General features: G+C 36.9%; 1 protein-coding gene across 5 annotated transcripts in view; it reads left to right on the top strand.

The window, feature by feature from the left end:
• ASAP2 (ArfGAP with SH3 domain, ankyrin repeat and PH domain 2) overlaps positions 1-25746 on the top strand; it is a 90938-nt gene that overhangs the window by 52955 nt on the left and 12237 nt on the right. For 3 of the 5 annotated variants that reach the window (XM_048296556.1, XM_048296554.1, XM_048296553.1), the window contains exons 10-23: positions 122-130; positions 3712-3815; positions 3924-3993; positions 9027-9114; positions 10916-10964; positions 11073-11239; positions 12615-12748; positions 13471-13565; positions 15245-15434; positions 15850-15935; positions 16132-16247; positions 16703-16770; positions 18381-18494; positions 23424-23679. In XM_048296556.1, the coding sequence (XP_048152513.1) occupies positions 122-130; positions 3712-3815; positions 3924-3993; positions 9027-9114; positions 10916-10964; positions 11073-11239; positions 12615-12748; positions 13471-13565; positions 15245-15434; positions 15850-15935; positions 16132-16247; positions 16703-16770; positions 18381-18494; positions 23424-23679 (1546 nt within the window). The remainder of the gene's footprint in view (positions 1-121; positions 131-3711; positions 3816-3923; positions 3994-9026; positions 9115-10915; positions 10965-11072; positions 11240-12614; positions 12749-13470; positions 13566-15244; positions 15435-15849; positions 15936-16131; positions 16248-16702; positions 16771-18380; positions 18495-23423; positions 23680-25746) is intronic. The other 2 variants (XM_048296557.1, XM_048296555.1) reach the window with 1 other exon arrangement.

The following is a 25746-nucleotide window of genomic DNA, read 5'->3' as shown; positions in this document are numbered from 1 at the left end:
AAGAGTTCTTGTATAATTTACTGTACAACCCACTAATATTATTCATGTTGCACTGTAATTTTCTTTACTATAACTGATTTCTTTTTCCTTCCTGAAATGCATTTACATTTTGTGACCGAAGTCTAGGAGAGTAAGTGTTACTATGTTTTAATGAAAATAGTGGCATGATTTCCATTCAGATTTCAAGAAACTGGATTTTTCCTCTGAGTTGTTGTCTATTGGCATGAAAAGACTGGTTCTTTCTTTCTCCTCTTTAGTGTATTTTATTACCAAAAAAAACCCAAGCAAACAAACAAAAAAAAAAAAAGGTTACCAAAAAATTTATCAGATTTTTCTTTGGAAAGAAAACTGTTTTAAGACAAATTGGTGATTTCCTTTGTACTTTCTTTTGGAAATTAAATCCAGTTGCTTGATTTGATGTTCTTGCAAGATTTTGAAGATATATGTGTTTTTAATTAAAATGGACTTCATGTATGAAATGACAGAACGTTGACAAATATTGCTCCTGTTGTGTTTAAAAAACTGAACACACAAGCACTCTTAGTGAACCTTTCTTCATTGTGCCTGTATGCATAGTTTCTTCCTGCGCACAGCTTCCTCAAACCTGGTTTGTATTGAAGCTTCTTTTTGAAATGTAATTTTGTGTACACCTTCGTAATTTTTAATTTTTAAGCTTTTATTTTTCAAATGTAGAAGTTCTGCAAGTTTCAGAGTTAACCTTAGAGTTGTATTGCCTTGACTGTTCTTGTTCCCATGACCTTGGGTGAGGTCACTTCCTGTGACTGTAGTGTTTAGATTTGTTTCTGCTTCTTTGGTAGAACCTATAATCTGTTTAGGCCACTGCAAAATAGGATAAATTTTATGTTTCTTGACAAAAATCATGGTAATTGTGCTATAGGAAAGGCTGCCTGCAGGGCGTTCTGATAGATACATCTTTTGGAGACTTTGTGGGGCTATAATAGATAAGGGATGTATCTCTGAAACATGCTCTTGGCAATGACCCTGCAAATGTCGGAGACGTTCAGGCTCTGGGAGAGCTATGAGAGCTTTTTTTGGCAGCTTTACACACAGGAGTGATCCAAACAGTCTAAAAATCCTGCTTCATGGGAGCTGTGGAATGGCTGGCCAAAATTTGTTGTGTATAGGTTAAAGCACATTGTATGAAAAGTTCTGCTGTGTTCACATAGTGGGGCTGATAAACAGGATTTTAGAATATCTCTTACCAGTAGTCACAGACCATCTTTAGAGAATACTGTTTTCACATTTCTTTCGTTTTTAGCTCTGCTGTTCAGCTTGACTTAGAAGTCAGTATGTCTTTATAGACTTTGGAAGAAAGAATTTCAAACCTTTCTATGGTCAGTGAAGTGATTCACTAAAAACATGTGGCAAATTTTAAATTACTCACCTCTTTTTATATGCCTATCTGCATTTCAAATTTGATAAGGTGGTCAAAGTTCAGTTCCTTCGGCTTGTGTACTTCAGCCTGTTCTGATCTTGTTATGTTCAATATATACTTAAAATGACAATACTCCGCACTAGGTGTGTGTCCTCTATCCTGCAGAGATCCATTTCCTCCCATATGTAATGTACATTGTTTCTGCTCCTCCAATGAGGCCATTGGGTCTGACCCTGTTATATGTGATTTTTATCTCTGTTTTGTGCAGTATGCAAACCAGAAATAAGGGAAGATCCTTTGGAGAGCCTGCATATGGAAAAGGCATGCTGAACTTGACCAGAAGGATGTTAATTGTAGTGGTGATTTGTGGGGTGGTATCCCGTCTCTTAGGAGCTAGATCAAAATCATGAACTTCTTGTCAGACAGCTGTGGAAAACCATCATTTGGCAATCAGGTTGGACAATATTGGTCTGGACATGACCTGAGCTGAGAATTTAAAATGGACGATATGTTTGTCTTTAAGTTCTTCTCATGAAATAGTATTAAATTTTTTTAGATACTGTTCATAGTCATGAATGTGTGGAAATACACATCAGCTGCTGCAGCTTCCTCTCCTGCTGAAATAAGGCAGGAAGCTTGTGTTATTGGTTTGCCAGTTGGGCCAAACACAGCAGCTGAGCCTAAACAGATGAAGGGAGGTAGCTGAAATGAGGCAGAAAATAATGCACAAAAAGTAGCAGCACAGACTAAAGTAATGGGAATGGTGCTATGAGCAGGTGTTGGAGGTCATCCTTAATCTTTACATAATTGAGGATGGGGAGAACTGAAATTAATTTCCTGTAAGACCTCTAATCTTGGAAATGGAGTTCCTTTACTGACTAGTGGGGAGGCAGAGATCAAGGCATTGGTAGGGCACAATAGCTGGTGTCAGATCAGATTTTCTTCAGAAGTCAGTAAATGTATGCGTGCAATGGTTTTTAATGAGTGACAGGAATATTTTAAAAATGTTGTTCTGGCTTTATGTTGTGCAGCCAGAGTGCAAAACCAAATAATTCTATTTAAACAAACTGGAAAGGAATGATAAGCAGACTGGTTTAAATCTGAAGGGATGCTTTGTCAGGCACAGACAGCTAAGTGGTAGTTCTGTAGTGCCTTTAAAAGGCTCAGATGATGTTGTAGCTACCTGCTATGGCTTTCTGGATCACTTGCTGAGAGGCAGGGAGCGGGCACAGGTTGCTTGTATTGAAAAGGAGCACCAAGGAGTGCTGCAGCCTGTGTGGAGCTCAGCTCATGGTTCTCAGGACCGCTGAGCTCCAGCAGTGTATTCAGGATGAGTCTGAAATCCTGCAGCTTGGAGGTGTGGAGTCCTAAGTGCTCTGAACAGGGGTGTAGGTGGGAGCTCTGTCCCTACCATCATGTGTAGAATAGTTCGTAGTCATATTGGTGATCTGCTTTGTGGCTTTTTTCTTTGCTATACTTGTATTAGCTGCCATATGTAGCATGAGAGTAATTGTGTCCATAGAGCAATGACAGTAGAAAAGAAAAAAATGAAAATTTTAAGTAATAGTCATTACTGTATGCATTTAAAAGTCCATTCTGTCATGTTACTGCTGTTAGTATAGTGTGACACATCAGATTCCTCATTTTCAGGTTCTTATTTTTTAAGGAGTTGGACTCTTGCAGCAGTGAGTCCTGCCTCTGGGTAGTTCTGAGAGCAGTGAGAAGGGTTCAATTAATCCTTGTCTCTTCCTGTCTCAGAATTCTACTTTGTTCTCGATATTTTGCTTTAACTTATTCTTTTTTGGATAGGACTTTTTAATTTTCTTGTATGACTCCTGAACTATATTTCCAGGAGGTCTCTTCTGCTTTTCGGACAATAACTTGACTTGTTTCCACAAAGAAAATTGCTTCTTCAAATTGATGTACGTAATTATTTTTTTCAATGGAAGAGTGCACTATAAATTGCGGGTAATAATAATCTTTAATGTTTGTACCCTACAGTGTTTATGTGAGTTGGGAAGCCTTCTACTCAATTAAGTTTTGGGTTAAAACCCCTATATATTAAGGCCAAGAGTGCATCTAAATAAAAGCAATTAAAAAGATTTTGGCAAGTGCTGATAATGGATACTTCTCAGATGTTTTTGGTGCCCTCTGAAAAAAGAAATGGATCTTGTTCTCTCTCATTGAGGAGGAAAAGCGTACTGCATTTAGCTTGTTGGATTAGAGGAGGAAGGAAAAGCTCTGAAACTCATTAATGGGGGGGTAGTTTGGTTGAAAGTGTGGAATGCATTACAAATTGCTGTTGATTATTTCAGGATTCTCAGATTCGTCAGAGTACAGCTTACAGTTTACATCAGCCTCAGGGAAACAAGGAGCATGGCACTGAACGGAGTGGCAGTCTGTACAAGAAAAGCGATGGGTAAGTACTGCTGGAGTTTGCTGGGAAAAATATTAGGTGCTAAGAGCTCAAGCAATTCAATACAAAATATATTTAAAACTGTCACCTTTTTTTTCCCCTTTAAACTAGAATCAGAAAAGTGTGGCAGAAAAGGAAGTGCTCAGTTAAAAATGGTTTTCTCACAATTTCCCATGGTACAGTAAGTATTTGTTTACAGTATTTTATGTACATGGTTGCTAATACAGAAAGGCAAGCTCTGCTGGTCTATATTTATAATTTGGAATTAGCTAGATTCCTGATGCAGTGTTTTGAATATGAGGGATATCTTTTTTAAGGCAGCCTTTTAGAAATGTATCAAGACATACACAGTATCTAAAAATACAGCTATTTTAATGTTTGTGACTGTTAATGGGAAAAAAAGGCTTTTTTAGTGATTCAGTTCCTGTAAATGTTCATATTTTACCAGGCTACCTAGAAATACAAATGCTTTTTTTTTTTTTTTTTTTTAAAGATATGGTTGGGCATTAAGCCATCTTTTAGATATGAGTTAAAACATTTGCAAGATAAACTGAGAGTATGTTGAATCTCTTTTCTCCCCCAGATTTGCTGCTGTGTGGTAGTCTGTTAGCTCCTTAGGAGTAGCTGTTGGGGAAAATCAACTCTAAAAACAACTTCTACCAGAATGACAGGAAATAGAGAATTACAAATCCCTCTTTATTACTGCTACCAGTATTTGAACACATTAACTATAACTATTAAACATTTGTTAAAATTTTAAATCTTTATGCTGTCACGGTTTGGACCTTTTGCATTTGGCTTTAAACTTGGTTTTGCTTTCCTGTAACATTTTTTAATATTGTTTCCTCAAAACTTTTAAGAAAGTTTCTTTAGGCAAAAAATAACTCAGTTGACGGTATTTCTCATTCTTGGTCTAATAAACAGTCCTATTTCTTGGTCCCATTATGAACTGTTCTGTTCTTCATGAACTGTTCTATTCTTCATCCTGTTATGCCTGTTGCTATGACTACAAGTTGACCCTGGCAGCAAAAATGAATCAATCTCTCATTTGTGCATCTAACCACAAATCATTATCAGAATTGATAATCAGGAGTTAAGGAGGAGTATAAAGCCAGCCCTGCAAAGCAGAGTCATTACTATAGCTTTGAAATTATCCCCTTGTTTATTCCTCTTCTAATTTGGGTGTGTTGGAGTGTGTCTTTGTCAGAGAATAGTCTGTTGGTGTATTCCATGCTGGTGTCTCCATGTGCTGTGGTTGTGCTTGATATTGCACATGCTGTACTGGTACCAGTAGGAATGTAGTTGGGGCAGCTCAGAGCTGGCAGAGGCTACAAAATCCACTTGTGGAGCAGAATTTGAAAACCTTCACTTGCAAGTACGATTACTGAGTCTATCAAGATACTGTTTTCTTCTCTTTTTATAAGCTGTCTACCAGATGTTCTGGCATTTTTAGAAGCAGTAAGTTCCCACTGAAATCAGTGGGGCCATAGCTGGAAATCAGTTCCTAAGGCAGATACTCAAATGTTAATTTAGGTGGGTGGGTTTCACAGGTTTGGTCTCAATGTTTTTATATTACAACATTAGAAAAGTCCCTTATTGTTTTAAAATACACTCCTAAAAGGTATTGTCACTTATTTGCTCACTTCCCCCTTATATATTGATGGCAGCTTTATGTAAAAAATTATTGAATGTTTCACAGACACTGAAATAGGTAGAAGTGATTTTTGTTCGTTAAAAATTTTCTGGGCTGCTCTAAATGTCTTCCAAGAATTTGGAAGGAGCAACATTGATTTCCAAGCTTCTCAGGGTTGATATCTCCTGGTCTCTGAAATATGATGTGTTGTTCTCTCATCCCAGCAGTTCATCAAAATCTCAGAAATTCAGTTGTCGGTTTTGTTTTCTTTATCAAATACAAATTTGTAAATACTTTTCCTTTAAAGGCTAAGTGTTTTTCATGGATTTCTCTTTGGTCATGTAGCCTCTCTTTATGAGGGACTACTTTGTCGGTCTCTAGAACAACTATCTTCAGGCGATTGCAGGTGCTTAAACTTGCCTGCCAAGTGCTCTCCTGATGAATGGAGAGAATATGTTTGGTTCTCTGTCAGTCACCCAGCTGTGACCCTGTATGTGCCTGGCTGCATAGGCATACAGAAGTTACACTTTTAGACAACGAAAAGCTTTGAAGAAATCAGCATTCATACATTTAACATATATGGATGAAAAAACCATGATAGAAGCAGACTGAAACATGTAATTAGGAATTCCTAAGCGCTTTCCAGATCAAGAAGTCACAAGGCAAAAAGATTTCAGAAATATCAGATTCCTCAAACTGGATTTGTATTTAAAGAACATTTGCTGGTTGTCTGCAAAGAAAGGAATGTAAGAGAGACTCATCATCGAACCTTTTTTTGTTGTCATTTCTTTACTGCTGAATACTGTACCATGATGATTAATAGGACAATCTGAAGGCAAAACAATCAGATTTCATGTTTTTATCCAGGAGTTGATCACTTATAACCAGAAAAAATGCATGATGAAATCAGCCAACCAGTCTGTTAAATGGACATATTTGCTCATGCCTTTTGTAAAGCCAGCTCTGTATCATGGCACTCCTGCATTGTCTCAGAGGCCTAACTTTTTGATTCTTTCACTTCTTTTTTTTGGTAGAATAGATTATGAGTCAGTTTTGCTGGATAGAGGGTTGCCATTTCTGCAGGAAGGAACATGAGTTGATGCTCAAGTCTGTGTATGGCATGAAAGGTGGCAGCACATCTTTTCAGGGTGTTGACATGTTAACATGGGTGTCCAAAAACTCAGCAGTAGTCTGAAATTTAATTGTCTAATCAGAGACTCAATCAGGAAAGTGAATTTCAGAGGTTTCAAACAAGTAGTGTAATAGTAGTTACATGTTTGTTAGTGTTTTCCATGTCTAGTGTCTCCTAATCCTGCCAAGTGTCTGAATTAATGTGGCTAAAGAGCTCATACAGCCTTAACTCCCTTTGTCTTTAAGCTTCAACTTCTCCCCAAGCAGCAGCTGCCATTTGGTGGAAGTGTGTTGTCCACAAGCAGCAGGCACAGGTCAGGGAGGCTGCCGGATGGAAACATGAATGAGGTGCTATCAGCCATATGCAAAGGGTTTTTAATACCTTTGTTAATGCTGACTTCAGGTTAGGAGTTCCTCAGATAAAAGCTCAAGAATATGTATGGATTCCAAGATAAGCATTTTTCGCCCAGGATATGTTATTGTTGTTGCAGCCATTTCTTTGGGTTTTCAGATTGTGATACTGAGTTCTTCTGCTGCATTCTTCTGTCCAGAGGGACAAGTCCTGTGTGCACTGGTCCTTCAGACCTCTCTGAAGCATTTTACTGCATTCATTTACAGCTTCATATTTCACAAGTTAGAGAAAACTAATTAGGTCCCAAATGCACTTCAGATCCGAAGTCCTGGGGCGAGGGGATTCTCTCTTAACTTGAATTGCATTTTTACATTCTCATAGAGCCTGTGAGAAAGGCATATATGAGTTGCCCAGTGTCTATATAATTAATAATTGATAAATATTTATATATATTCATATATAATTTATAACAAAATAATTAAAACTGTATACATTTTACTACTAAAAAGAAGCCTGGAATTTGAAAAGCTATTTGTTAGGCAGAGCGTACAATGCAGTTGTCAATAAATTGTCATCTTGCTGCCTCCAAAACCTCTCTTGGGTATAATTTGTTTTACATTGCCCAGCAAGTGACCTGCACGTTTATTGTTTCAAAGCTTGCATGACTTTGTTTTGTCTGCTGCTTGTGCTGGGCAAAGCACGAGCCTGCTATTTTTCAAGGACATCATGCTTCTTTTTTTTCTAACAGGAAAAAAAATACATAATTGTTTCCTTGCTTATGTTTGTCCATGGTTTTGATTTTTTTTTAACTGTTCTTCAGATATAACGATACTGTTCTTTTTTGGCCAACTACATTGTTTTATCAGACTGTTTGAAGGGAATCTGTAATCTTTTGACTTGTCCCTTGATTTTTGGAATTAAATGTTTTCATTAATAAATTTAGATGAGATTGTGAGAATATGTACATTTCTTATGATTCATTGCAAGTTAATTACATTATGTGATAGTACAGCTTCATTTGATAGTAGTTCTTGTTTAGATGTTTAAATCTTATTTTAGCAACTCAGTCTATTAATATTGTTAGAATGCAACAATAAGTGTGGTAATGTGTTTGTGGATATTGCTATCTTTATGATAGTCCTTTCCCAATAGTTTAAAGTACTATTTTTTAGATACTATTGTCTAGAGCAAAGGTTCACTAGTTAAATCTGCTTTCTGATTTAATTATTCCGAAAGAAGAGTGAAACTAGTTATTAATTGTAGGAAGTGAAGGCCATTCCTCAAGTCAAGGTTGCAATCATACCTTTCTAGGTCCTACTCCAGGTCTGTAGAGCAGGTAGGTTAAGGGAAAGAAGAGGTTAGTGCAGAGGTGCTATTTGAAAAGTCTTTGTAGCCTTTATGAGTCTTTCAAAATGCAGGTTCCTTGTGAATTTTGCTCTTAGTAGAACATTGTCACTTTCTATTCAAAAAGGAACTGAAATACCTGAGAGAAACTTGACTAGAAAACATATATCATTATAAAATATACTTTATTTCACTAGATTTTTTTAGTAATCGGTTAGCTCAGTTTACTTTTACGTATGTTTGCTGCAGGACTTCTGTGCAAACTTCTTATTTTCCTTCACTTATGTCCCGTTACTAATTCAAAAATTCAGCATTTGTTCTAAACTGGTTAATTGGGGACCCCTTAAAGATATTAGCAGGAGTCAAAATGGTTAATTATTGAAAAGTAAACAAGTAATTTTTTTAAATTGAATGTCTGAGTGTTAGGGGATTAAATGTAGGGATGAACCTGTCTCTTTTTCATATCCAGTTGCTTTAGGTAAGTGTTCCTGGTTACTGGTAATTGAAGAGATTCTACCCTTCTTCCTTTCAAAATTGTAGTGTCTATCCAGTTTCCAGTAAACAAAATAGTCAAATACAAGTGGTTTACGAACCATGATGCAGAAGAAAACATGAATCAAAACCTGGGGACCTTAAAAATTAAACAGCCATTTGTCAAGTCTTTTTGGCCAGCGGGATGTTATCCTGTGTTTTCAATCTGCTGGGCTCAGTCAGTATGGATATACTAAAATGTATATGTTTTATCTTCAAATAGGCTAACCGACCTCCAGCAAAGCTCAATCTGTTAACCTGCCAAGTGAAAACAAACCCAGAGGAGAAAAAGTGTTTTGACCTCATATCACGTAGGTTTGTTGTTCAGGTCTTTTTACTTGCAGCTCATAGCAGAATTTTGCATTATTTCTGTAGATGTGTCAGTAATCCACTTGAACATTTTTGCCATTGTAGAATGCTTCCCTTTATAAAATGCTCTTCCTTTGACAATTTGACATTTCAGTTATTTTAGCATAATGCAACTAACTGTGTCTGTTTCTTTGGAAAACCACTTGTTTTTGAAAGTTGTCTTCATACCTTTTTTCTATATAATTTTTTGCTGTCTTACAGCAGAGTAACTATTTTTTGCTGTGACCTCACTCTTCATGCTGAAAATGTCCTAGCTGATCATCTTGAAAAGTTACACCTTTTGCACAAGATCAAAAGATGCTTTTAAAACTTTTTAAAATTTAACTCTGGCGGTTACTATGCAACTGTGAAGAAAATACTGAAAACATTTTTTGGTTTTGTTATCTCATAATAGATATAAAGGTGAGATAAAGAATCTACATGTTAAACCCACCAAAACAGAATAATTTTTGTATTGGAAGGGGATGATATGAAATTGTGTAGTAGAATGTTTCCTTTTTTTTCCTCACTAGGATATTTTACTGAAATAGGTATCTCAGATTATCTGGGGAGAAGAATACATATGTATTCCTCATTTGTTCCTTTATTTAAGGAACATAAGCATGAAGTTCTTCTGCATTTGTAAATATAAGCTGTGCTGCTTATGTGAATAGACTTGAATCCTCATGTGCAACACACAGCTGATTAATTTCTGCTCAACTAACTGGGCTTCCCTCTTTACTTTTGCGCTTTCTTTCTTTGTTGATGACTGTGTCATGTTTTGCCCAGTATCAGCTTATTGCAATGTTATCACACACTTGACAAGGCATAACTGGCCTCTTAGCCTTCTCCAGATGACTTGTTCACTTCATTTTACTGGAGAGTTAAAAAAAACCTCCTTGTTCTTTACAAAATGTAAATTGCTGTTATCATCGCAAGATAAAATCTCTTTAGGTAGCACTTTCCTTTCTGTTCTTTCATATGTCTTCACTGTCTTAGTATTTTCCATGCTTGAAGCTGTCTTTTAATACCTTTTAGCCTGAATATTTTTCAAACTTTAGAAATTTTTGTCTTACAATATCTTTTTGCCAGTAGCTTTACCTCAACTATTCTCTCTCCAACTCGGTCATTAAACTGTATCATATCTCATTTGCTCCACAGACTTAAAATGTATTATGCTTTTTTCTCTAGTAGTACAGTATGATAACAATGCTTAGAATTAGAAAAACAGTAGTAAACTGGAAATTGTGAGCTTGGTTTAATTGAAACAGCTTGGGTCTTACGCTGGTTGTAGTTTGGACTTTGTGTCTGGCAGATTTGTTTTGCCATTTGTGATTACTGGGTTTTAAGAACTCATTTGATCAAATCTTTCTTACATACACAGATAAACTCAAATAGGGACTCTATATTTTACTCCCCTTCCCCCCAGCAGAACTTTAAACTTGTGATTACGGAGGTTATATCCAGAACATGGAACATTTCCTTTGCTCTCCTGCTGCTCATGCGATAAAAGCACAGCACTGAAGAAAACAACTTCTGTTTAAAATGCAGCAAGCCACCTTATGTAAACATGGATGTAATAATAGATAAACTGTAGGTAGTAAGGTGAAACTTGTTAAATAGACATTTTTTCTGTCAACACACTCCAGTGATGAGAATAGAGACCTCAGGAATCAATTAATTTTAGATTTCATTGAGAGATTTCTGCAAGATGAGTTTTTCAATAATTTTTTTTAATCAGTATGTGAATTATTTATTGTGCAGACGACAGAACATACCACTTTCAAGCAGAGGATGAACAGGAATGTCAAATGTGAGTTACTTTGATAATTTTATTTTTGACACTGGTGTTCTACTGAGACTTACTTTGAACTTCAGAAGTGCCAAAATACTTAATAGCAAAATATTACTGCCATTTTAGATGGACATCTGTGCTACAAAACAGCAAAGAGGAAGCTTTAAATAATGCATTCAAAGGAGATGATAACACAGGAGAAAATAATATTGTCCAGGAACTGACAAAAGAAATTATATCTGAAGTCCAGAGGATGACTGGAAATGATGTTTGTTGTGACTGTGGAGCACAAGGTGACTCAATTAAGCATATTGTTAATTGGTAAAAATTCTTTGTCTCATGAGAATATTTAAGCTAATATTTTATGCTTTCACTTTTACTCATTATCTCACAAAAATTATACACATAGTAGAATATGCTAACAATTTAATGGAACTACTTGGAACTATTTTAGTGAGATTGATTTGCTATATGCTTATTGTCAGAGGGGAGAAGTTACTAAGAAGCTTATTTTTCTGCTATGTATTTTGCTAATTGTAGCTTTTGTTTACATAAATCAAATGAAGTTACATAAAATATGGGTTAATAATGTAAGATTTAGGTAAAACTGAGCAGCTTCAAGTAAGTTACTTGAAGCATTTTCTTAGTACACTTTTTTTTTTTTAATCATGTTTGACTAAGTGAGACAGGGAATATGTCTATATGTCTAAGGCTGTACTCATTTTGAGAAGAATGCGCCTGCTGACTATGGTTTGCAGTGCTGGTTTTGTTGATCAATGAATTTCGACTTTAACCCTCTTCAAATTATTTTTTAAATCCTGCTGTTTCCTGTGTTCTTTTATGTTACAGGGGCACTGCAGGATTCAGGGGGTTTTGATGTGAAACTGTAGCTGAAAGCATCAACTCTGATGCTTTATGCACTTTACAAATCAATAGTTACTTCTGGCAGTAGATAATTGTGTAAGACTACGGGAAGAGTCAAGCCTGCTGTTTTGAAAAAGGAGAGTGTAAATGGCAACTAACAAATATTTATCAAACAAATGAATTACTCAGCTGTCTAAATCTTCAGAAATTAATTAATTGACTGGAAGATGAGGGAATGATGTAGTAAATGCAAAATACCAGGAGAAAAGACAGCCAAGGGCTATGAAAGAAGAGGGATGAGCCTTAGTATCTGTGAAGTCGTTGAGTGAGAATCTTGTAGTGTGTGCTGTATGTGCACTTCTGAATCACTTCTGCTTCACTTAGTCTAAAGTCTGTTTGAAGTACACAAGAACCCCAACCCTGTAAACATTGTTATTTCAGTTTAAATTGCACCTGTATTACCAGTTGAGAATGTGACACTGTTATATTGGTGGTGGGAAAATGCAGTTCCTGAAAGTTGTTTGAAGAATGACATACTGAGTAGTTGAGGAGCCCCCTTGGATAGAAATGTCCTTCACAAAAATAGAATAAAAATTTTTGACTTCGCTTCTTTCAGCATTAAAACAAATCCTGGTTTTTTTTCCAGGTAGAGTAAATGTAAAGACATTAAAAAAAAAAAAAAGAAAAAAGATAATTAATGCACAAGAATCTTATTTTGCAGAATTTAATTTCTGTATTCTACATTTTCTAGAATGAAATAATTGCCTGAATAAATTTTAATTCTGTGGGTGCTTTCTGTTTCAGATCCTACCTGGCTTTCAACAAATTTGGGAATTTTAACTTGCATTGAATGCTCAGGAATTCATAGAGAACTTGGTGTTCACTATTCCAGAATGCAATCGCTTACATTAGATGTGCTGGGAACATCTGAACTTCTGGTAATCAAATTGCTTTTATTAACTTAAAAATAGTACTGTAAAATACTTCTAACACAAGTATATTTTTGTCACTTTAGCAAGATGTTCCCATCCTGAAGTTGTCTCTGGATAAACATAATTTAAGAAAGCTTAATTCTTGACGTTAATGGAACCTTCTGGAACATACTGTCCTACTGTAAACTTTCTCTTATCTTAGAATACAAATTAGTAGAGGCTTCATATTTTCTGTGTTTTCAAGTCTTTTTATCCTTGGTTGCTTTTTAAAAGAACACAGCTGTTTGACATAGAAATGTGCCTCAGATTAAAAATTGAAGGACTTCACAAATACTTAGCCCATTAATTATTTAGCATTATTTTAGAAGAGAACTTTAATCCCCAAAGAAAGAAAATGTATTCAGCTTTGCTACACAAATAAGTTACCACTTTTCAGCTGCTCTGTGGCAGTTCATACATGTGCTCTTACCCAGCACAAAGTATTTGCATTTAATGTATGAACTGGTGTCTTGCTGGATTATTCTGCAGTTACTTGTTCATGTACTAAAGCCCAGTTGAAAGCTCACATCCAGAGAAAGTACCTAATCTGTTTGTTACTGCTGACGTAGCAGCAGATCAAGAAATAAGGGGTCCCAGCTCTCATTTTCCCTTGTCCTCCCCTTGTTATGTGTGTGGCCAATAACTGAACACGTTTATTAAGTGAGCTGTGGGATTTTCTTTTTTAACAGCTTGCAAAGAATATTGGGAATGCTGGATTTAATGAGATTATGGAATTCTGTCTGCCAGTTGATGAGATGGTCAAACCCAATCCAAGCAGTGATATGTAAGTAAAAAGCCACTCCTTCTGAAAAGGCAGGCATTTAATTTAATATTGCTAAGGGGCTGTGCCATTATGGTTTTCACTGGCAGGCCATGGATTGTGTGTAATGTCTTATTTATGGTCTTATAGCCAAGGAGTAAACCTTTCTTCTGATGATTTGCATGTCTGTTTTATTGAGTTTTATCTGACTGTATCTTCCCTAATAGTAGGGAATATCTTACTAACTCTTTGAATCATGGTTTGTGGGACAGAAACAAATTAACCATGACTTGCTGGGAACTTTAAAGACATTCAAGGATAGGGATTAAAACCAAAGCAATTAATTTTGTGCTATTTGAAAACAAAATAGAAATTGTAATAAGGTGCATATTTACCTGAAAGATACAAACAGCATTTAGAAACTACGCCTGGGACCGAAGTCTGTAACTCTGTGGAATGAAGACAGAACATTTAACTGAATTCCTCGAAAGCACTGAACAGGGATGGCAGAGATACAGCAAGGACAGCTGCCTACTTGGCTGGATACTACTCATCATGAAAGAGCTAGTAAACAATGCAGAAACAAACCCAGAAGAATTTGCCCTGGCTGAAGCTGATTTTACGTTATGTTGACTTTCAGCATTATGACAAAAACAGCGTTAAACAAGACAGTCTAGATAATTTTTGACTGCCACTATTAATAATAACATAGAGTATTAATATTAATAAGTAAAATTACTGATAATTTTACCATATTCTAAATCAATATAATAAGAACACTTCTAAAAATTTGTATTTAGAAAGATCATTTAGTTTGATAACTCTGCTTATCAAATTTGGGGCTATTTTTTTGAAATGAGAACCTGAATACTATCAAATGCTTTATGAACAAGAGTTATCCATTGATCCAATTTATTATCATTTATTGGGGTTTTTTACTTCTTGCCCATTACATGGTATCTAGGTGGTAAAGTATGACTTTGTTAAATGTCTTCTGTGCAATGCTGTGTACATCCCAAGAGCTGGTAAGAGGTTATGCCTTTGGGAGGGCATGCAAGTTCCTGTCTTGCTGTGATGGGAAGAGGAGTAGATGTGTTACTGGGCATCAACAGCAAAAAGTGGTAACTCATGCTGAGTCAGGTGTACTAAGTTTTCATCTTGGTTTAGAAATGTCACTAAAAGCTCCATCACATCCTCCCTGTTACAGTTGTGGTGAAGAGTTTAAAGAACATACTCACTGTTGTGAATTCTAATTCAAGGCCTCGATAGTCTGTGCAGAGTTATAAGATAGTTTGTGGGGTGTTTTTTGGGATTTGTTTGGGGGTTTTTTTGTATCCCATGCCTTCCATCCCTTTCCAGCATGTGTAGGAGTACCGAGTCAGATAAACATAAACCTGCAGGGCAACATAAACCAGCATTATAAAGCTTTGATGTATCTTCTATACATAGAGCTGGGTAGTCTTGATCTCAACATCATCACAGAGTTTGGAAGAAGAAATTCATTGTCTGTCTTCTGATTGGATATTTGATTCATTTTCTGTAACTACATTTCATACTTGAAATATGAGACTGCATGGTTACATGCATATTTGAAAAGAAAAATTACCACAATGAATGATATCAAATGACTTGCATGTATTTATAGAAATGCTAATGTTTCTCTTCTGCTGAAAGTTATAGAAGTAAATCATATTCAATTTCAGGAATGCAAGAAAAGATTACATTACTGCCAAGTATATTGAGAGAAAATACGCAAGAAAGAAGCATGCTGACAATGCAGCTAAATTGCATGCTCTTTGTGAAGCAGTCAAATCAAGAGACATTTTTGGATTAGTTCAAGTGTATGCTGATGGCGTGGATCTCACAGAAAAAATTCCACTGGCCAATGGCCATGTAAGTGTTGTAAATTTTATTAGACAAATTGTTCTAAGTGCAATATGCATTCATTAATTAAAAATTATTTGAAATAACATCTGAAACACTGTTCTGAATGCATGTCCTTTTAATGATGTAATTTAACAATAACAGAAGATACTAAAGAGTTTAATATAAAATTGTTTCCAAATACTATCGTATTTTAAATTTATTAAAACATTAAACATTAAATCATTCAATAATCTGTTAGTTTTCAGCCTATTTATTTACTTTAAAGGAATGAAGGCGACACAGTAAGTCTTCACGGATGTTTTAATGGTACCATGTTTGAATATTTTGAAATGACATGTTTTAATTGATCTAATTAATGTCTTACTAAAATTTCTGCTTCTTCTTCAGAGGAAACAAATGTCTTTTTTCATTTTATTCTTAGGAGCAAGACGAAACAGCACTGCACCTTGCTGTTAGGTCAGTTGATAGAACATCCCTTCATATAGTTGACTTTTTAGTGCAGAACAGGTAAGTGTATGGAAAGCTAAATATTGGCATTGCTTTTGTGTCAAGTCACGCAAGTACTAAATAAATACAAATGCTTAAGTACTAAAGTTGTATTTGCAAATGTAATTTTATTCTTTGAAAATCTTCTAATGAGAGTGGTTTAATAATTTAGAAAACTTAAATTTAATTACCTTTTTTCTTTCTTGTACTCCAATAGTGGCAATCTAGATAAGCAAACCTGTAAAGGTAGCACAGCCCTGCATTATTGCTGTCTAACAGACAACGTTGAGTGCCTCAAACTGCTGCTGAGAGGGAAGGCTTCTATTGAAATAGGTAAAAGGGTAATGTGTACTTAGATTTCCTATTTGTCATTGCTTCAGATAAGAAACAGTGAAGTTGGAATAAGTGTATTTTCTCCTCCATTTTTTATCATAATTCTGTAAATAAAATCTTCATTATTAAAGAATCAGTATTCACTCTTAAGTTTAAAATTGACATATATTACACTTAATTTTTAAACAGATTTAGATTTTTAATTGCTGTTTTGTTGTCAAGTTATATCCTGCCATTTCATGGCTATCATTCATATATATGTGGCGTGTTGAATTGTTCCTGCTTGTCATGTTCAGAGGGTTGATGTGAGCTGGACCTACCTATGAAAGAAAGAGATGAGTTTTTGAGTGTGTTGGTCTAGTACTTCACCATGTATCTGCAGGTTTGTCTTTAGTAATGGACATGTTAATAGTGACACCTCTCATCACACATTTCTTTTTTTTGCTGTAATATAGCAAATGAAGCAGGAGAGACACCACTTGATATAGCTAAACGTTTAAAACATACTCACTGTGAAGAGTTGGTGAGTATCGTGTCATTCTGTGTGTGCATTTCATGTCTGATCATTTAACAGTTTACAGGTGAATATTCAGTGAATATATTCCAGATGCAATAGTGGTGTACTAGAAATAGTTATATCCTTAGAAATAGTTATATGCTTACATAAAGTTACATGCTTTTAAGAAGAAAACTGTATTTTTCTTCAGATGCATCAGAAATTATAAAATTTTTGAGGCCAGGGGGTGATTCTGTTGAGCTTTTAGTCACAGGTGCACAAGTAAGATTCCTTCAATAGGTTTTCAGGTGACACTAAGTTGGGTGGGAGTGTTGATCTGCTGGAGGGTTGGAAGGCTCTGCTGAGGGATCTGGATGGGCTGGATCAATGGGCTGAGGCCAACAGTATGAGGTTTAACAAGGCCAAGTCCTGTGTCCAACACTGGGTCACAACGACCCTCTGCAGTGCTGCAGGCTGGGGGCAGAGTGGCTGGAAAGCTGCCTGGTGGAAAAGGACCTGAGGGTGCCGGTCAACAGCTGGCTGAACATGAGCCAGTGTGTGCTGAGGTGGCCAAGAAGGCCAATGGCATCCTGGGCTGTATCAGCAATAGAGTGGCCAGCAGGACCAGGGCAGTGATTGTCCCCTTGCACTTGGCATTGGTGAGGCCACACCTCAAGTCCTGTGTCCTGTTCTGGGCCCCTCACTATAAAAAAGGCTTTGAGGGGCTGGAATGAGTCCAGTGAAGGGCAGCAGAGCTGGTGAAGGGTCTGGAGCACAAGTCTTACAAGGAGTGGCTGACGGAGCTGGGATTCTTTGGGTTGTTGAAAAGGAAGCTCAGGGTGACCTTATCACTCTCTACACCTCCCTGAAAGGAGGCTGTAGGCAGGTGGGCATTTGTCCCTTCTCCCAAGTAACAAGCAACAGGATAAGCAGATATGGCCTCTGGTTGCACCAGAGGAGATTTTGATTGGTAGTAGGAAACATTTCTTCTGGAAAGGGTTGTCAAGCATTGGAACAGGCTGCTCAAGGGAGTGGTTGAGTCACCTTCCCTGAAGGTATTTAGAAGTGGTGTAGATGTGGCACTTAGGGCTATGGTTTAGTGATGAATATGGTGTTGCTGGGTTCTTGGCTGGACTCAATGATCTTCAAAGTCTTTTCTAACCTAATGATTCTATGAATCTAAGTGTCCAACATCTCCTTGAAATCTAATTACTAAAGTACTTTTTATGGGTGAAGACCATGGATTAAGGCCATTATCTTGTTGCCCAGATCCCCCCCCCATATTAGGGGGGATCAAGGATTCTCAATAAGTGACTCTGATTCAAGAAAACTGCCATTGCAGTTTTAATTTCTTTGAATTGCAATTTCTAAACCAAAGCAAATACAATGTGGTGGTGCTTATCAGAAAATGGAACGTGGATCTACAATGGTTGATGAAATGTCTAGTTACTTTTGATTTATTCCTGTTGTATTTGGTAACACAGTTTAATTCTTTAAACTTACTTCAGTGCAGTAACTTTCCAGATTGCTGAAAGCAAGATTCTTCCTATATGTGGACTTTGTTTGATTTTAAATATATTGTTTTGAAATATGTACTGCATGTAATGTGTCAACAGTCTTTTTTTTTTTTTCCTTAGCTTACTCAAGCACTGTCTGGAAGATTTAATTCTCATGTCCATGTAGAATATGAATGGCGGTTACTTCATGAAGATCTGGATGAAAGTGATGATGATGTGGATGAAAAGCTGCAGGTTTGTGTCAGCATTATTTTTCTGTACACATATATGTGTAAGTGTGATGTTCATAATTATTTCAATAACTTTGCTTTTTACTATAGGTAAAAAGCATACTGGGAAATAAAGTTCTGTAGTAAAATGCAGTAGCTTGAATTTTTGTTTCTGAAATTATAGTTAGTCTTCTTTTTCCTCTTAAAACGTGACCATGTGGTGCCAAATTATAATTAGCCATGCGTTATATCTTCTTTTCAATGGAGTCAATAGTTGGTTTCAATACATCAGGAATATTTAGATTTGCTGATCATGAAGCAGATCTAACATGAACTGGGAAAATTGCCTTTACAAAGGAAGGCGCCTCAGACTCTCCGCATGTTTGTGAAACATCTCCAGTCAATGGCTTTAACTTTAGAACAGTTTATGCATTGTTTTGTCTTCAGCTGAACCTGTGCATTAAATAAGCTACATCCATTAATAGCAGGGTAGGGTCTTAATTCTGAATCTTCACATATAAAATAATTTTGGTTTTTGTGCTTTTCATGCATGAAATTTTTTGTGGAGTTGTGGTACTTTTAGGTCCAGAATCATAGAATGGTTGGGGTTGGAAGTCTAACCTCCCTGCTATAGCAGGATCACCTGGAGCCAGTTGCCCAGGACCATGTCCAGATGGCTTGAACAGTGGTCATATTACAAAACATTCCAATAGCACAGGAATTTCATTGCATTTGCAAAATTTAATTTCCCAGTTTAGGGCCCAACTTGAAAAAGTATTTAAGCACCTAAACAGACAGGTAACAAACTATCGTGTTTTGACACCTAAAAATGGCATGAATGTCTAGGGGACAAGTAAGTTGAAATTATGTATAGGTTACAAAATACTAATGACATCCTGAAGCTTTCAGAATTTGAAGTATTCCATGTAAGTACTGAACTGGTTTTTGTTCTTCGTGTGTGTGGTATTATAAGTGCTTATGCCTTTTTTGCTTTCCTTATAAAGTACAAGGAATACACAATAGACTTTATATTAGTCTTCAGATGTGAGCACAACATTTTTTGAAAATAGCTAACAAAAACTCCTTTTTCCTCTGGATAATGAAATTTGACTTTTTCTTTCTACAAGCACTAGCACTTTAATTCTTCTCTTGCAAAATCCCCCATCTCAGCTAGGGCATGAATTACTAACAGTAAATTAATAACATAAAACCAAGTCTTATGCGTTGGGTTTTTCTTTGTCAGGCTTCAGTATTTCTGAAAACAGTCTCAGGCTGATTTCCATTATCTTCATAGAATCTCTTTAAAATTGTTAGGTCACTAGACCATTAAATTGGCTTAAATGTTTTGGAGACTAATTTTGACATCAATAATTCCTCTGTTGTGAAATACCATTTTTACAATACTGTGTGCATAGGATTATTTTCCCCATGTCCTGTGTCTAGCCCAAGATAGCTGTTACCTCTGGTGCTTGACTTGACCTAATTAGCAACAAAAGGCTATCCCTTTCAAAGCACAATTTCTACCTTCTGAGAATCTTCTTAAGATTTTCCTTTAAAATTTGGTATCTGTGGAAGAATCTGAAATCCATGAGCTGCTAGATCCAGTTCTTCTGCATGAGCCTTCATACTCTATCCCCATATTTATGTATTCCTATATATTTTACGGCCCTCCAGATAATAACGATAGTAACGATAATCATTTTGATAAAGCAAATTGAAACCTTTAGAGGTCTCATTTTTTCAAGCTGTAAAAGTTTTTGGTAATTTACTAGTCGAAATCCCTTTCTGGCATTGTAGCGGGTTGAGTTCGAAACCAGGCAGAAACACCAATTAAATGTAGTGGTTTTGGTTCAAAATATTCATTACTTACTTATTTTCCTTCTGTGAGATAAGAATTAGGAGAAAAACAAAGCAGGCACAAACCTTAAACAGTTGCAGTACAATGAAAGAGTTTTATTACTAATAGAATTAAAAGTAAAGAGAAAATAACAAAACAAAATTAAAGCAAATCCTCCCCCCCCCTCCAGCACTTCTCTCCTTTTACCCAGCTCACACAAGGGATAACAGAACATGGGATGTTAGTCAGTGTTCCAGTTCTTGAAAAGTCTCTCTCTTATGCTTAAGGAAAAAAGGGTTTTCCTTCAGTTGCACGTGGTTCCCAAACTGCCACTAACAGCAGATCCGCCTGGAAACAAACAATCTGCTGTGTGTAGAACATCTCTCCCATGAAAAATCTCACAGTTCCTTCACACTGCAAAACATGGGCCATCACATGGGGTTATTCATCTTTTTAAGGATAAGTTATTTTGGCCTGCACACAAAGGCTTTTCTTCGCCACAAGTCTCTAACAGCCTCTTACTACTTCTATATAGCCTGGCATAGGCACTCTTCACAATCTTCACAGGCACACGAAGATACTCCATCCCCCCATGTTCTTCAAATGGATTAAAGAGACAAACAGTTTGTGGTATTACAGTTTCTTACCACGGCATGCAAGAAGGTTTCTTTTAAGCTGCGCGCCAGAATCGCGGCACCGCCCTCTTTTCTCCCGTCGCCATGCTCAGCTCCGTCCCACGTGACTCACTTCTCTTTCTCTCTGACTCTGAAGCCGCCATGTTGAAGGGTGTTCTTGTTCAGGCTTTACGGTGGGGAAAAAGCCTCGCTCCCTCTGTGCTGCTGGCTGTGTGGTGTCCTGTTCAGTTGAGCACGAAGTGTGCTGGCTGCAGACAGGAGGCTCTGCCGGCTCCCGTTGACTCCGCCGGCTCCGCATGGAGAGGAGAGGGACCCGCCTGTCCCCAGAAGCCGCGCTGGATGGGTTTAGCTGTGAGCAGTTCATGGCTGGTTTTAGCTGCCTGCGGCTCTGGGACAGTCCCCCTCAGTGACCCAGGGTCCGTGCCGCAGCGTTGGGAAAGGGGAAAGGGGCAGTGGCCCCGGCCCGGCCCGGCGGGGCCGGGAGGCTCGGAGACCCCCCACCTTCCAGCAGGCGACCTCCGACAAAAGGGGAAGTCCCGCCTTTCTGTGCGGTTTAAATATGTAAATTGTGAGAAGCGTAATTGGTCTTAAAGACTGTCCATCAACTCAGGGTCAACCCAATACAGGCATGCTCTAAATTTGTTTTTTGATCTATTCTTTTCCTTGACTTTCTTCATTGTTGCCGGTTGCCTTCTGCATTTGAGTGTTCTTTTTTTGACTAGTCCCTGAGCTCCATCTCATATAGGAAGGTATCTACTACTCAGCAGCGTGGCTAAAGTAATGAAGCTCCTACTTTGCTGCCCACTATTAATAGGTTTATACTGCAGGGACTTTTGAAAGGAGATTAAAGACTATTAATCACAGAGTAGTGTCTGTGACTACATTGTTCTCACGGGTGCATCGTTGCTTAGGATCATATCAGAGTTTTGTTTATAAATGTCAAGCTAATGGGTTTGTCTTGCTGGTAAGACAATTGAACAGGTTTTGTAATCTATGTCAGAAAAGGTCATGTCTGAAATTTAAGTTCTTTTAGTCCAGAATATTTCATATAAAAGGGAGTCTAACCTAAAAGAAGGTTAAGAGAATTGAAGTGGTTTCTGCTGTTGTTCTACACTCTGGCTGCCTGGTCCTGCCTCTGCTTTTGCCTCCCCTCTGGCACACGTTTGTCCCTGTAGTGAGCTGCTTCAGTTTGGTGAGCCAGTGAAAAGCTGAATCATAAACATGAAAAAGAATCTTCTGCTGGTTTAGAAAGCAGAAGGAGGTGTGGGCTGAAACAAGTCCCAGAACTAAGACAGTGGAGAGGTCAGGGAATGGAGATTGTCAGCCAGTGAGGAGTGCGGCTGCTAAGCCAAAGTAAGGGTAGGGACTATCATACACATCGTTCTGATAAATCTTGGAACTATAGTACTGTGCTATAACACATCTAAAGGTTCTACATGACCAATCCAGGAGTAAGCATTGAATGTATTCAGAGGAAAATCAATTGCTTGTTAGTGGTACTGTTGATGTTAGTCTTTATTCTGACTAAATGCTATTACTATAAATGGTTATTTTAATTTCATACAGACAGTATGTCAGTATGGCACATTTATCTAGCACTATTTCTGAAGGTATATTTATGCTCTCTGGGCTGTGGATTGTTAAAGCCCATTCCTGTACTAGTCACATGAATTTGTAACTCCAGCTGTTTTAATTATCATTTGATAATTGAATAATAGGAATAGAATTAAATAGTAATAGTAATAGAGTTAAATAACAGTAATGACTATGCTTGCTGTTGAAACAGAAAGAATAATGCTAAGTGCAGATGATTGCTGTAAATCTCAAAGACAGCTAATTAGATATCATTCAATAATGTGAGTGGGATGAGCAATGTTCCATCCCAGCTGCCAATTGAAGTAATCTCCCAAACTTATCCAGTGATACTAGTGAGCTAAAGAGAGTTAATGAGAGGTTTTGGCTACTCATTTGTTGTAGGCTGAGCTACAGGTATAATACTTGGATGAAATTGTGTCTGGGTTTTGAGGTCATGATCATCCATTTGGGATTTAGCTCTGCTGAAATTCAGATGAGGCTTAAGACCTTCAGTTGTTTATTTAGTTTTGAAAATACTGCTGGGTATTTTGACGCAGGAAAACTTTACTTGATCCAGTCTGAAAATCTATATTGGTTATCTATAGAAGTGTAGTCTTGTGTATATAGGGATACAGTATTATCCTGTAGCAGTGTATACAGAAGAAATGAGAATATATTAACTGTTTGAAGTGCAATTCACCTTTAATCTTTTTGTTGTTGTTGTTAGTGTGCATAGTTACTATGTCTTGAAGAGGGCAGAATGTAGGGTTTATGTTATGTAGTAAAAGCAACAAAAGTGCATTTTAGAAGTCATTTTTTCTTTCTAGAAACTAATAGCATTCTATCAACTAATAAAATGAGTACAACTAATGTGGTATTGATGAGTACTTCTGTTACTGTGTTTAAGCAACCCAGTCCCAACAGGAGAGAGGACAGGCCTGTCAGCTTTTACCAGCTTGGATCAAACCAACTTCAGCCTAATGTAGCATCCTTGGCAAGAGATGCAGCGAACATTGCCAAGGACAAGCAAAGAGGATTTATGCCAAGTATATTACAGAATGAAACGTATGGAGCAATACTCAGTGGCAGCCCACCTCCCATTCAGCCTGCAGTACCTGTTACAAGTAGTGCACCTCCTCTACCTCCAAGGAATATTGGCAAAGGTACTAGAAAATGTCATTGTAAATTAGAAGAATTGGATCATAACTCTTTTTAAAAATAATTTAATTTTTAGGTTTTCTCTTACAGTTATTTTGCACAGGTAAGTATTGGAACACTTATTGATGACCTCATTTTATATCCTTGAAGTGAATCTACATAACTTGTTCTGAGTTTCATTTTTGGTATATCTGCAAGACAGTACTCAATAGTGTTTGGGAAAACAATACCTCACCAGAGTTAAACCATTTATTAAAAGGAGGGCTACAGTCAGTGTAGCTCATCAAATTTTTTTGCTATATTCAATCTTTTTATACTTCTGTTTCTTGAAGATGTGATTGTCAGAGTTTAGTGTAAAGATAAAACTTCAATAGCGTTTGTCTGCTGTGAAAATTTAAGACCTGAGAGAATGGAGAGTATATGCAGAACATGAGATTTTAACCTTGCAAATTCTTCTCTTAATAAATACATGCTTCAGGGTTGTTGAAATAAAAGTTTAAGTATCGTGATGTGGAGAACTGGATGATTTTAGAGACCTGGTAGCTGACTAAAAATATTGGTGTCAGTTATTGGTTGTCCTCATATCATTAGAGCAGTGTAAAAGTACGTGTCTCATCCTGATTCAAAGGGTTGTGTGCTTGCAAAATTTACCATTAAAGCTGGTGCTGTGAACTTCATTCTTATCTTCGTACGTAATCTGTTTGCATCATAGTAAAGAAGCATAGAGAAATCTGCATAGGTCCTCTTTGTACAGGTCATATTTGGTGTGTTTCATTGTTTTAATACCTTTATTAATCCACCATCTTTCATGGAGGCTAAATTTATGTATTCAATTCGATTAAAGAAAAGTTACTATTAAACACATGGTTTTCTATGGTGCTGTAATTCAGACTCCATAAGAGGAGATATGATCAGGAAATGTTCTAGGCACACATGGGTGGCTTCTGCCTTTGGGAGCACTGTGCAGAGGTCAGAATGCAAGACTCCACAACCAGTGATTGTGCCTGAGATGCCAAACTGATCTTCTGTGTAATATGAAAAGTCAGTTATGGAATGGCTGCATAAAAGGGGCAGAAAAGCTGAGAACAGAAAAGCATGGTTTTGGGTTACTTGCAAAGGATAGCATGGGACTGGGGCAAGTTGAGTAGCATGTAAAACTTAACCAAGGTGGGATTACTTTAATCTAACATTTCACATGAACTCTAAGCTTAATATCAACATTTTTTTACTTGATGGAAAGGAATGTTGTCCCCACCAAACAGGAAAATGAGCACAAGGAGCTTGCCTGGTTTTTTTTAACTGTTAGAGTCTGTCTCTGAATTAGTAATACAATTGAATAGTTACAGAGACTTTTTTACCCTTTGATATTATTTTTATCATGGCCAATCATACTGCCTTACTCACAGTTTGCCCTTGATTAAATGACACATTTCAAAAAGTGTTATTTTAATTTCATTCCCAACCCCAAACTTCTTGGCATCTCTGTAATACAACTCATGCCATGAAGACATGCTGCCTGCCTGAGATGATTAGCTCATGTTCTTTACCAATGTATTAGCCTATTAATTGATATATTTAGTTAAAAGCTATAATAGTATAATTGACCATAGCTTCTTGTTGATTGCTGATGTTGTTAATGTTATGCTTATGGTGTATTATTACTCCTTTATCCTCATGGCTTTAGGCTGTTTTCCAAGTCTTCTGAGCCTTTTATGCTTTTCCCTGCAACCTAATATTTGTTCATACCTTACTCTGTTTCATCTTTTCTTAATATGATGCTTATGTGCTGAGTGGGGAGAAATGGCATAATATGTGCAAAATACTGGCTTTATGAAGAAAACATGGAGAGTATTTTTATGAAATGAGGAGGCAGCTCTTCAGAATGAAGTCATTTAAGAGGCTCTGAAGAAGTACTTTGTGACTGTTTCACGACTAGTTATTATAGCTTCCTGCTTGAGTGAAATTCAGATTTACAGTTTCATGTTGTTTCTAAGTCAAAACTGATGTTTCACTTTGAGTCAGCAAAGTCATGTGCTCATGCTCGTGGAAGAGTGAGGTCCTTTTCTTGCAGT

This window comes from Corvus hawaiiensis, chromosome 3 (assembly GCF_020740725.1).
Source record: "Corvus hawaiiensis isolate bCorHaw1 chromosome 3, bCorHaw1.pri.cur, whole genome shotgun sequence".
NCBI classification, from domain to species: domain Eukaryota; kingdom Metazoa; phylum Chordata; class Aves; order Passeriformes; family Corvidae; genus Corvus; species Corvus hawaiiensis.
The sequence above is the reverse complement of the archived record's forward strand: the minus strand, read 5'-3'. Positions and strand labels throughout refer to the sequence as shown.